Source organism: Typopeltis vanoorti, chromosome 16 (genome assembly GCF_054136105.1).
Source record: "Typopeltis vanoorti isolate ZY-2024b chromosome 16, IOZ_Tvanoo_1.0, whole genome shotgun sequence".
NCBI lineage: Eukaryota > Metazoa > Arthropoda > Arachnida > Uropygi > Thelyphonidae > Typopeltis > Typopeltis vanoorti.
Genome location: NC_143564.1, coordinates 98,036,394 through 98,049,860, shown reverse-complemented (window position 1 = coordinate 98,049,860; position 13,467 = coordinate 98,036,394). Strand labels below are relative to the sequence as shown.

Sequence of the window (13,467 nt, the reverse complement as noted above, 5' to 3'; positions counted from 1 at the left end):
CCAGAGATCAGATTCTTTGCCTTAGACAGATCATAGAAAAATATAAAGAATTTAGACTCCTTCTGTGTTTCTTAGACTACTCTAAAGCTCTTGACTGTGTTCAGCATGTGAAACTGTGGGAAGTAATGAAAGGAATGAGTTATCCTCAGCACAATATCTGGTTGATAGCCAACTTGTACAGGGGGCAAGAAGCCACAGTAAGAATAGGTGTTGAATTAACTGATTGGCTTCAGGTTGGAAAAGGAGTTGGGCAAGGATGTTTACTTTCTCTTCACTTGTTTAGTATATATGCAGAGGACATCATGCATGAAGCATTGGATAAGCTCAAGACAGGAATTATGATAGGTGGTAGATTGATTATAATCTGAGGTATGCTGATGATCCCATACTCTTCTGTAATGACAAGGAAGAACTAGGACAAATTCTTGATAAAGTTAATAAGATCAGTAATAACAGAGGACTTCAACTCAATTCTGGTAAGACAAAGATTATGGTTCTCAAAGGAAATACAAAAACAGGGAATGCTCTTGATAAACAAGTGTACCTTAATGGAGAAAAAAATGAGGAAGTTAGCAAGATTGAGTACCTGGGATCCATTATTAATGTGAAGGGTTGCTATTCAGAAGACGTCAGAAGAAGGTTAGGAATGGCTAAAACAACAGTCAGAGACTTGTCTAAAATCTGGAAGGATTGATCTCTCTCTCCATGGGAACAAAGTAGGATTTTGGATGCAGTTGTTTTTCCAACAGCGACTTATGGATGTAAGACTTGGAACCTAAAGAAGTCAGATAAGAAAAGGATAGTTGCTTTTGAGATGTGGTGTTACAGAAGGTTGTTGAGCATGGAAAATTTTGAAAAATGAGCCATTGACTCTTCCCCCTCTTAAACCTTCTATCTGGCTAAGATATGTAGATGATATGTTCTCTGTTTGGCCTCATGGCCCAGACACATTAGATTTCTTCCTCAGTCACCTCAATAGTCTACATCCAAGAATCCAGTATATAATGGATTCTTGGATGTAGAAAAGGAAAATAACAATAGTTTACCCTTCCTAGATACCTTAGTAACATGCCTTCCTAATGGTAACCTTTCTTTCTCTGTATATAGAAAACCTACTTATACAGGCAGATACATTCACAAACTCTCCCACCACCACCCCTCCCAGCAATATGGCATTATTAAAACTCTGACCAATAGGGCCCACAATCTTTGTTCCAGTAAAACTGCCCTTTCAACTAAACTCAAACACATACACAACACCTTCCTGTCCAATGGCTATAATGATTCCTGAATTAAAAAAATAATCTAGTCCATCTCTTCAGAAGGATTTCAGAAATGCCATCACCATTCCTTACATCCGTGGTACTTCAGAAAAAATAGCCAGATCATTAAAAAAGTACAACCTCAATACAGCTTTTAACCCCACCGTAAACTTGCTACCCTTATCCGCTTCACTAAAGACCAGATCTCTCATCCATCAGTGCCTGGTGTATATAAAGTACCTTGTTCCTGTAAACTTGCCTACTTCGGACAAACAGGCAGGTCAGCATCCATCTGGTTAGAAGAACACAGTTCTTACATCTGCAAACACGATTATGGTTAATCTGGCCTTGCAGACTATGTTTTGGATACATCCCACAGGATATCCTGGGGAAAAACTACCATGCTCCACCATAGTAAATTCAAAAAAGAAAGACTATTCTTTGAATCTGCATCTGCTCAGGAATCAATCTAATTTAAACAAATACGGTTGCATTAAACTTCCCAAAATTTGGGGAACTTTAATTATCAGAGATCCCTCTTTACATCCCAGGCCACCTGCAAATGTCCATAGAGGGTGCACCACCTAGATAGGACTTTAGTTTCACTTTGTATTGTATTTGTGTGTGTGTTGTTACAAAAAGTTTTTTGTAATCCCCGAAGATGTCTCTGTGATGGATACGAAATATTGGCAGTATTAAAATTAGTTTTAATCCTTTCTCAGTGCTGTTAATATTCCATTAAACCTCTAACATGAATTCTTCACAGCACTTAAGCCTCAACACACGTAGAAGGTAAAGTTCCTGGAAAAGAGGAGGGGGGTAGACCATCAGTGAGATGGATGGTGTGTGTGTGTGGGGGGGAGAGTGACTAATCTTCAGAGAGTTGAGGCCTCCAGAAAAGCATAGAACAGGACTACATGGCAAGGCCTGGTGTGGTATACATAGATATCTGAATGATCATACAGCATCTGTGGATGCCCAATGAAATGTGATGACAAAAAATTAATAGAATTCTACACCATTATGCCACTTTTAAACCACCTATAAAATTAAAAAACTTATTCAACTAGTCTAAGGATCCTCTCTCCCTTCCCCATTGGCTCACCCCTGGAGGTTATTGTATCTATTTCACCTGTAACTTATCTTGTATTGAGGAAACTGGATGTACAATCCCTAAAAGAACATTAAATTTAACACTTTTGGTGAAGCAGGGCTGATCATGCTCTTAACACCCTACACCAAATTAATTGAAAAAGTACTTGTTCTTTACATCATACAAAAATCTGGTATGAACAGAAATTTAAAGAAGCCTGTGAAAATTTAATTAACCAACCTAATCTTAACAATAATGGTGGTATAAAAATCCCAAGAATTTGGACTGCAGACATTGAGCCCACTTAGTTCAAGTTTTCCAGCAAACCCTGACTTTAGGACTCTAAGCAGTATTTCAGCTTTTATTGGCCACCATCCATACTGGTTTGTTCATAATCTATATGTATACTTATATGAGTAACTTTTATGTGTGAACACGTTACTCTCTAGCTTAATTTAATTTTCTAACCTAATAAATTATAATAACAGGAATCTAGCTTTGATTAAGTAAGTTTTTTTTTTCCCTCCCGAGGTCAGGTCAGCAGTTTTAATGATTAACCAGTAACTTTAGTATACCATGTAGATTGTAGGGCAGCTTGCTTCTTTATTTATTTCATTTTATTTATTTATATTTAGTGTACTTAAATGTTTTGTTTTGCTTGTAATTGTTTGTACTTTTTCTTTTATTTTCAGTTTGTGTGTCATCTTATTTTGACACTATTTTGAATAATTAACAATTATGCTAGTAGTTCCTCAGCAGTAAGGAATGGTGGCGGATTCAGCTGCAGTTGCAAATGGCGTGTCGCCAAGTCCTCCATCATTTAAGAACTCTATTATAAGTAATATAATAAGGGACTTTGTGGCATGTAGTACATGCCACAAAGTTGGGAATTGAATATGTGACTTGTGAGGGGGGGGGGTGCATCTGTGCATAAAGTGAAGACAGTGGGAGGAAATGAATGCATTAGATATATCAATAACCGACCTTGTTGCTCCAGGAATGGGAAATGAATATAGGAAGATGAGTAGTATGATAGGAGAGAATGAAGAAAGAAATATGAATGAGAAAATAATAGTTGATAGTGTGGAAGGCATGAGTGACTGTGAAAGTTTAGGAGATGGTTTTGTTTGGGAGAGTGAATTCTGATTAAGAGTGACTGACCTGCAGAAGGAGATAGATGAGCTGAAAGAGGAGGTGGAATGTCTTGTGAATGAAAGGAGAAGTATGAAAGATGAGATTAGGAGAATGGAAGAGATAAATGCAAAGCGAATCAGAATAGGGGATAGAGAGAGTTTTGGGAATGATAGGATAGGAGAGAATTTTGGGAATGATAGAAGAGGAGAGAATGGAAACAGTAGGAGAGAGGGAATGAGAGAGGTATGGGAGTGCTAGAAGAGGAGAGAATGGAAATAGTAGGAGGGAGAGGTATGGGAGTGCTAGAAGAGGAGAGAATGGAAACAGTAGAAGAGAGAGAGGTATGGGAGTGTTCAAAGAGGAGAGAGAATGGAAACAACAGGAGAGATGGAATGAGAGAGAGAGAGAGGTATGGGAGTGCTAGAAGAGGAGAGAATGGAAACCGTAGGGGAGAGAGAGGGAAGAAGAGAGAGCCATGGGAATGCTAGAATAGAGAATAGGAGCAATAGAGGAGAGGGGATGAGAGAGAGATGTATGGGAATGAAAGAAGAGGAGAGAATGGAAACAATAGGAGAGAGGGAATAGTAAGAGGTATAATATATGGGGACTCAATGATCTGTGGTATTCAAGATGGGATGCATGAGGAGTGTTTGCCAGGCGGAACGATAGAAAGTGTGGCTATGGCAATTAAAAGTGAGGTGAAAGGGTGAATAAGATGATTGTGATGGTAGGAACAAATGACTTGAGTGGTAATGTAAGTCAGGCAGTGAGAGATATGAGATTTTTGCTTGAGGCTGTACAGAAGAAGACAGAGAGAGGAAAGATAGTGTGCATGTTGCCTAGGTATGATAATGATGAGCTGAACAGGAGAGCAGTAATATTGAATGACATAATAGCTAGAATGTGTGACAAGAGAGGACTGGAATATGTGGATGCTTGGAGTGCTTTTGAGGGCAGAGAGGAATTGTATGCAAGAGACCACTTACATTTGAATGAGGAAGGACGTAGGCATCTGGAGAGATTGCTGTTCTGAACAAGTCAGTGGGTCCCAGGGAGGATAGTAGCAGGGGATGGCTTCTTCTGGGAATGGCTACTTGGCAGAAGGGGGATGACATCAGGTAACACTGAGCCTAGTGGAGTCTAGAGGGGATAATGCTGGGTATAGAAATAACGATATTTATATGCTTTAAACTAATGCCAGGAGTATCTGGAATAAGGGAGAGGAATTGGTGGTGCAGATAGCATCAGCCTGGCCGAAAATTATTGGGATCACTGAGACATGGTTGACAGAAGAGGGTATAATAACAGGAATAGAAGTCACTGGGTACAGCATTTTTTGGCTGGATAGGAAGGGAAAGCGTGGTGGTGGAGTACTGCTTATGATAAGTGACGACCTATGTCCTCTAAGAGTGGAGGTTTTGGAAATCATTGACACTAATGATTTTGAAAGCATATGGTGCGAGATAGAGGTGGGCCAGACAGGATATTTAGTGGAGTGTTGCTACAGACCCAGGAGCACAGAGGATGGGGACCAGGAGATGTTTAGACACTTGAGTTTGGCAAGTGCAAGAAGAATGATTGTTATGGGAGATTTTAAATACAGTAGTATAAATTGGGGAAAGGAAGATGCTTGTAGCAATAAGGGAAGGGAATTTCTAGAATTCTTGAGGGACAAATGTCTTAGGCAACATGTAATAGAGGGAACAAGAGGTTCAAGAGTTTTGGATTTGGTTATAGCATCAGAAGAGTTGATAATTACTGAGATGACATCTCTCCCAACAGTTGGAGAGAGTGACCATATGGTTTTGACTTGGAAAAATGAATAGACATGCAGGAGTATCAAAGAGACGGGAACATATGTGGAATTATAAGGCAGGTGATTATAATAGTCTAAGACGTCAACTTGGGGAAGTTTCATGGAGGGAGGAATTGGAAGGCCAGGATATCATTAGTGCGTGGGAAATTGTGAAAGAATATTTGTTAGCAGCAATAGTAAGTTGTATACCATGAGTGAAGAAGAGGACATAATTTGGAGTAAAGTGGATGACAAACAATATTAAACAGGAATTGCATGCAAAAAGGAGGCTATGGAGGAGATATATGAAGACAGGTGAAGAGAAGATGCATGAAGAATATAAGACACAGGCCAGACGAATGACTAGCATGGTAAGGAAGGCGAAACTGGAATAGGAGAGGAGATTGGCCCTAAGATCCAAAGAAAATCCTAGGGAATTTTTTAGATATGTGGCCAGTAGGAGGAGAAATGACTGTGGAAGAATGATATTGTGGGATAAAAATGGGAATAGAGTGACTAATGCAGAGGACATCGTGGAATTGTTCAATGAACACTTTATTGGAATATTTCATCCTGGTGGAGTCAGTTTTAATACTAGAGGGATAGGGCATCTTCGAGGTTTAGAGGTACAGGAGGAGAGTGTATTTCAAATACTGAGTACTCTGGATGTCAGTAAAGCTGTGGGACTGGATGGTATTTCACCACTTGTTTTGAGAGAATGTGCTAGGGAACTGACAGTGCCTTTGACCTGTCTTTTCAATGAAAGTCTGGCTGCGGGAAAGGTGCCCATGGAATGGAAGGCAGGTAAGATAGTGCCATTGCATAAGGGTGGTAGCAGACTGGAAGTGTATATTTATAGGCCAGTTTGTGTGTCATCAGTAGTTGTTAAGATCTTGGAGAAAGTAGTGAGGAACCATATACAACATTGGGCAGATGAGGTAATGTTTTCTGTGAGAGTCAACATGGATTTGTGAAGGGGCGCTCTTGTTTTAGCAATATGCTAGCCTTTTATAATAAAGTTACAAGAGCATTAGATGAGGGAAAGGCATATACTGTAATTTTCTTAGACTTAGCGAAGGCATTTTACAGGGTATTTTACTGATATTTAAGTTGCAGCACATGGGTCTGGATGTCAGATTGGTCAACTGGATTCAGGATTGGCTGTCCGATAGGTATCAGAGAGTTGTGTATGGTGGGGCAGTTTCAAGGAGGCAGAGGGTTACAAATGGGGTCCCACAGGGCTGTACTGGGACCTATATTATTTGACCTTTATATCAGTGACGTTGTCAGTGGATTGCATGGGGATATTCAGTTGTTTGCAGATGATGCGAAGCCTGGAAGGATTATTAGTAATAGTGCAGATGTGGTAGCCCTGCAAGAGGATTTGAATAAGCTAGATAGATGGGCAAATGAATGGGGGTGTCGGTTTAATGCAGCAAAATGTAAGATCTTGAGGTTTGGGAAACATCGATGGGACGCTGCATACTCTGTGGGAGGAGTTATACTTGAGGAAGTAAGAGAGACAAGATATCTGGGGTTGATGATCAATAGAAACCAAATTTAGGAGACATATTGCAAAGGTGGTGAAGGTAACAGTGGATTGCTGCGATAATGAGAAGGACACTGACCTGCAGAGATAAAACAGTTATCATTCTGTTGTATAAGACTCTGATCAGACCACACTTGGACTATTGTTCTCAGATTTGGTCCCCATGGTTTGAAGTTCAAAGTTTAAAGCCTCTAGTTGCTTCAGTCACATGCTAGATATCGGAATTTTACCGATAGTTGTGGATGTACATATCATCATGTGTAAACATATTTTTTGTTAATAAACCTGTTTACTCCATAACATATATTGTTGTAGTTATTCAGTACTAGTGTTTCTTTCTTTTTGTTGTGTAATACTGTATACTAGGTGACCATGGTAGAGTGTACCAAGGTTAATATCTGATGATCGAGATATTTGCCCGAGTGGTGAACCAGCACACACGCATGCATGCACACACATACTCACTCTGATAATAAAATGGTGAAAGACAGATTTATCTAGGTCTAAATTTATTCAGAGGCTTAAAACTTAATCCCAAGTTTCAAGTGTGCTAGTGAAACACCAAATACATAGCCTTGGGATTAAGACTGTTTCTTGGATTAAAAAAAAAAAGAGAGAGATGTAGTGTAATTAAATTAATAAAAGATTCCTTCCTCATACATATTTCTGATAAGGAGATAGGAGTTCAACAAAATTTGGCACAGCCATACAACATATGAGCAATTTTGTCACATTCGACTGAGGTATATACACTTAATTTTTATTTAGGCTGCCATGTGAGCATATAATCTCACTGGATTCTTTGAAAAGTTGGGTTGTGGATAGGAAGTCATCGTAAATAAAGTTTTGAGCTTTATTATATTATAATAAAGCTCAAATCTTATAATATTATAAGACTCATCCATTCATGTAATATGTCTCTTCTATACTGGGTCAAATCCAAGTAAAATCATTATGGGTGCTGAAGCCACATAGTTATTTTATTTTAATGAAAGTGAGTTTTTTGTCACCCTGTCTTTTGGAATGGAGAATTTTTTTTTCTTTTTTTTCTCCCTGTCATCATGTTAATGATGGTGGCCATTTTTATCCAGTGCCTCCACAGAAATTTCACAATTTTGGATAGTTTTAAAATCATTCACAGCTTATTTCCAGATGGCCCAATTTCTGATTTTTTTTTAATTGTTATTTCAATGCTTAAGGTATGTACTTTGTGATTTCTTATTTGCATTTTCAGACAAACTAATTTTCTTCAAGATAGCATCCATCTGCTTTGTGTTCTTCCCATTTTATACTCTGTCCTGCATGCTTAGGTAGAATCCACAGATCTGATTTTTTGTGTTTTATTTTACACATAGTGGAATACGTATGCCTCATATAATCTTGATTTGAGTGTTTTTTCATGAAAAAAAATTGTCCCGCAGCTTGCAAAAAATTAAAAATAGCTGATCCTTGAACCTCCTTCCCAAAAAAAAAAAAAAAAAGGGGGGGGGGCAGACAGAAAAATTTGAAATTTTTATGAGAGATACCCACTCTGGTATTTTCATTCATTCAGCCTAGACAGCCTTTGAAAATCAAGAAAACCATAATATTCTTGTTGCTTCTTTCAGCATACAAGACATGCTTTTTTTTAGAATCTCCTGAATGGTGTGGAATAAGCATGCTATATTTGAATATTTAAATAAGCAGCATTAATGTTAAAGCAGAATAAAACTAAAAATATACCATATTTTGAAACATTTATACCAGTAACTCAGCTCTGCAGGCATTGTAATTTCATATCACTGCAGTTTGCAAAGAATATGTGCATTACAGATTGAAGTGCTCACAAAATATTTGCTTTGTTTTATCCAGTTTTAATTAGCTAGCTAGGTAATAAAAATAACTGTTACTCACCACTTAAATGTAATTTATTTTATCAAAGTATATGATCTTGTCAGTTTTAATAGCAATTCTATAGTAAGTTAATTTTAATAGTTATCGTTGTTATCAAAGACATCAAGCATAATCATTTAGTTGTGTTTTGAAATAACTGATGCTTGAGTGACTGTAGCAACTTCAAACTCTCTGAAGCAGAATAGTGGCAGATCCAATATTTTTCTTATCAACTGGAACATAGCTGTGATTCATTCTGGCACTGTCAATTTTCTCTGCTTTTTCAATTTTTTAAGTAGCTTGCCATTATGGTGAGTGTGTCTTCACTAGAATAAATTTTATACCAGCAGAATTTTGCTTTATAGCCACCTTGCAAGAGTATTGCTCATAAAAATTTCTAATTTTTTCTCCTCAGCAGATTGTAATGGTTTGCAAATTTTGAAGAAGTTTTTTTCATAGATCAAATGCTTCATTCAAGGTAATTTGGGGCATATCTTCCACTATATGTATAAATGAAACACACAAAAATCAGTTGTGGATTTACCTTTGAGCCTGCAGGCTATAATAAAAATGTGAAAAAAGAGCACTCAGAACACCTAAAGCACATGGCTGTCTTGAAAAAAAAAATTAGTTTGTCTGAAAATGCAAATAAGAATTAAAAAGTTAACATTATTAGCATTTAAATGGCACTAAAAAAAAAAAAAAAAAAAAAAAAAATTAGAAATCGGATAAACCAGAAATAAGCTGTGATTAATTTTAAAACCTTCTGAAATAGTGAAAATTCTGTGGATATGCCAAAATAAAATTGGGTGCCATATTTAATAGGATGTCAAGAAAAATCTAAAAAAAGTATTTTCTTCAATCTGTTTAAATAATTCACTTTCCTCGAAAATACAAAATTATAGCTTGAGTTTAATTTTTAATTTGATGATTTCACATAAAATGACCTACTAGCAATCAAAACTGTACTTAATAATGGTCTGCAAACAGTCAGTTTGCTAGATGTCCCACATGTGTAACTATTGTCATCCTTCGATTTTTATTTTTAAAGCTCCTAGTTTTTGTGAGTCTTCAGAGATAGTTTATTTATTTATTTTTCTTTTGTCTAGTGAAACTTCCTGAAGAAGCTATCAAAATGTAGTTTTGACCCTCGTTATTCATGTTAGAGATATAATTCTATGAACAAAGATAGTCCTGTTATCTCACCTACAAGGGTGGTCTGATAAGTTCTCAGCCTCAACCATAGATGGCAATACTATTGGCAAGATTTTTTTTTTTTTTCTAAGTTGGTACATCTGTCATAAGCATCCATGTGAAATTCAAGTCATTCTATCAAGTAGTTTGTTTTATACAGCTGTCTGAAGCAAAAGTGTTGTCCCTTGAAATGGATAAAATTGAGTATCATGTAGTTATAAAATTCTTTGTAAAAGAAGGTTTAACGCCAAAAAAATTCATTCGAAGTTCATAAAAGTTTATGGACACTCTTCTCCTTCGTTTTCGACAATTAAGAAATGGGCTGTCAAGTTTAAACATGGCCTTACCAGCCTTGAAGATGATCCACGTGAAGGACGTCCAAAAAGTGTAACAAAACCAGAAATCATTGACCAAGTGCATGATATGGTATTGACGGGTGAGTCAAAGTGCGTGAAATTGCTGAGACTATAGGCATTTCAAAAGAACGTGTAGGATATATTTTGCATGAAGAATTGCAAATGAAAAAGCTTTGTGCAAGATGGGTGCTGCGCTTGCTCACAGCAGATCAAAAATGCACTCGCATGAAAATCTTTGAACAGTTATTGGAGCGTTTTAATAAGAATAAAACTGATTTTGTGGTTCTATTTATTATTATGGATGAGACTTGGATTCACCATTACACACCAGAATGCAAACAGCAGTCAAAACAGTGGACAGAAGCCGGTTGTTTGGCACCAAAGAAGACAAAGTCTGTTCCTTCAACAGAAAAGGTCATAGCATTGGTGTTTTGGGATGCTAAAGGCATTTTGTTTATTAATTATCTTGAAAAGGGTAAAACAGTAATCGAGGAATCCGATCTTTTAAACAAACTAGATGAAAAATTTCATGAGAAAAGACCCAGTTTGCAGAAGAAAAAAAATCATCTTTCATCAGGACAATGCACCTGCCCACAAAGGTGTTTTGGCAATGGGAAAATTAAGGGATCTGCACTATGAATTGTTGGAACATCCACCCTATTTCCCCAATTTTGCTCCCTCTGACTTCTATCTCTTCCCAAAACTAAAACTTTTCCTTGCTGATCAGCGTTTTTCTTGGAATCAAGAGGTGATTGCAGCTGTAGAGGGGTATTTTGCAGATCGTACTGAGAACCACTACAGGAACAGGATAGTGGCGCTGGAATAAATGTATTAGTCTTAAGGGAGATTATGTTGAAAAAGAAAAATAATTTTGATATTATAAATTAATTTTTTCATTATTAGGCCAAGAACTTTGCAGACCACCCTTGTATCACAGTCTTAAAGACAAGAAGGGAGAGAACAAGGCTTCCCCTGTGGAAGTTGTGTAAGAGTGAATAAGGTTTGCAATCACACACAATAACTAGATATTTGATTTTAGAGTTGTTAATAGGTGGAATGGACTGTCAGAGGTAGTTCTGAATGCTTTGTAAGTAAAGGAGTTGATGGAGAGATGTGATTGACATTGTGTAACGATTAGCGTGAATCTTGCATGGTGAGTTTTTGGATTTCGTTAGTGAACATGGATATCATGCCATTGTGTCACAGAAGAGAGAAATCTTTACTCATTGAGGTCAATCCTCAATATAGAAAGAAATTTTATAAAGTTTTAATAATTATGTATTTGTACCTATTTCTGAAAAATCCTAGAAATTATTGTTTACAGGTACAGAAATTTGCACATGAAAAGGAATTAACTAATTTTTATAATAAATAGCATTCTGCCAATTAGTTTAAAGTAATTGTTAAAATGTTTACTATAAAGTGGCAAAATCAATTTTCTTTTGTATCGATGCACTGAATACAAAACTCATTTCATTGCAAACTTCTCTTGCTTTCAGTTGGCTTATGGATGAAAACAAACATATGAATATTTGTATAGCTTCAAATATTTCATGCTTCTAAATTTATTAATTTTAATGTAATGAGAAATGTATTTTTTCCTTCAGGTGTAATGGAGAAACTTGATTTAGGACCAAAAGAAATCCATTCCATAAATCCATCTCTAATTTATGCTAGACTTACAGGGTTTGGTCAAGCAGGGCCTTTAGCAAAAAGGGCAGGCCATGATATTAATTATATTAGTATAGCAGGTAAAGTATATCTCATATTATATTAGGTACCAATATCATTCTACTAATAATAAAGTGCAGTCAAATTAATTCTTGTTTTGCTAAAAGTTATTAAACCTGATATTCAATTTAGACTTATCCTACTTTTCAGCATAATCTCCTGCTTTGTCAAAATATGCTTTCTACAGTTCACTTCTCAAAAGTGAATTTACTACAGTTTATCCATTTTGGAAAATTGATGAATACATTATCAATTGTCAAAAAAAAAGAAAAAAAAAGAAGTTCCTAACAAGTCATTTTTAATAGTATGCTAGATTTAAATCAAGCATAAGAGTGTTTCATATGATTACAAGGATATGGTAGACAGAATCATGGCCTAGAGACTGGAAGAAGTCAGCTTTCATACCACAGCATAAGAAGGGAGATATGAATCACCTGTGTGACATTTTTGGAAGTAATGAAAAGAACTGGTTATTCTCAACACACTATCAGGTTGATAGCTAACTTGTACAGTGATCAAGAAGCCATAGTAAGAACAGGTGTTGGATTAACTGATTGACTTCAGGTTGAAAATGGTTAGGCAAGGATGTCTACATTCTCCTCACTTGTTTAGTATCTATGCTGAGTACATCATGCTTGTAGCATTGGATGAGCTCAGGACAGGAATTAGGATAGGTAGTAGATTGATCAGTAATCTGAGGTATGCCAATGATACCATACTCCTCTGTAATGACAAGAAAGAACTAGTACAAATTCTTGACAAAGTTAATGGTGCAACTGTTTCCTAGTGAAATGGCTGCGAGAAGGGAACCGACTGAGTTTGAAAGAGACATTGTGATGAGATGCCATGTTGCAGACCTATCTGTTCTGCAAATCGTTGACAAATCGGGCCATCCCAGATAAACAATCAGTGATACTGTACTCAGATGGAAGCACAGGGAGTCGACTGCAAGTGCTACCCACAATGGATGACCCACTACGCTCACCAAACATGAACTGTAGGTGCTACGAAGAACAACACAGGCCTGCAGAATTTGAGTCATGAAAAGTTGTCTGGAAACTATTAAATGTTTTTGATTTATATTTGACCACTGATTTCAAATCTCTTCCATTTTTCTCTATCACATAAGGATTTTTCACAAAACGGATCTCAGTATTACAGTGAAATAGCTTTAAAACGCATTATATTAAGTAAAATAACAGTATTTAAAATTTTCCGTAAACATTTTTGGAATGAAAGTATTGAAAAAAAAGTTTTGATCGAAGTAATTGAAGATTAATCTTTACTGCATAGTTTATATTTTGTTGTGGTGTCTTTTTCTTTTTCCTTCTTCTTTTTGAACTTTTTCTGCAAAATTCTTTTCCCAGGTCGTCTCTGTGCAACATCCAGCAATAGTCTGCCATCATGTGATATTCCACCTGCCCTGATACCTTCTTTCCATCACCTCGATGTCTTGGTGGAATCGCTCACCTTGCTGTTCA

The 13,467-nt window shown here is 36.7% G+C and overlaps 1 protein-coding gene across 1 annotated transcript in view; it reads left to right on the top strand.

The window, feature by feature from the left end:
* The window catches only part of Amacr (Alpha-methylacyl-CoA racemase), a 125,584-nt gene that overhangs the window by 16,062 nt on the left and 96,055 nt on the right, over positions 1-13,467 (top strand). The window contains exon 3 of the mRNA XM_090406183.1: positions 11,863-12,006. Coding sequence (XP_090262309.1) covers positions 11,863-12,006 — 144 coding nt within the window. The remainder of the gene's footprint in view (positions 1-11,862; positions 12,007-13,467) is intronic.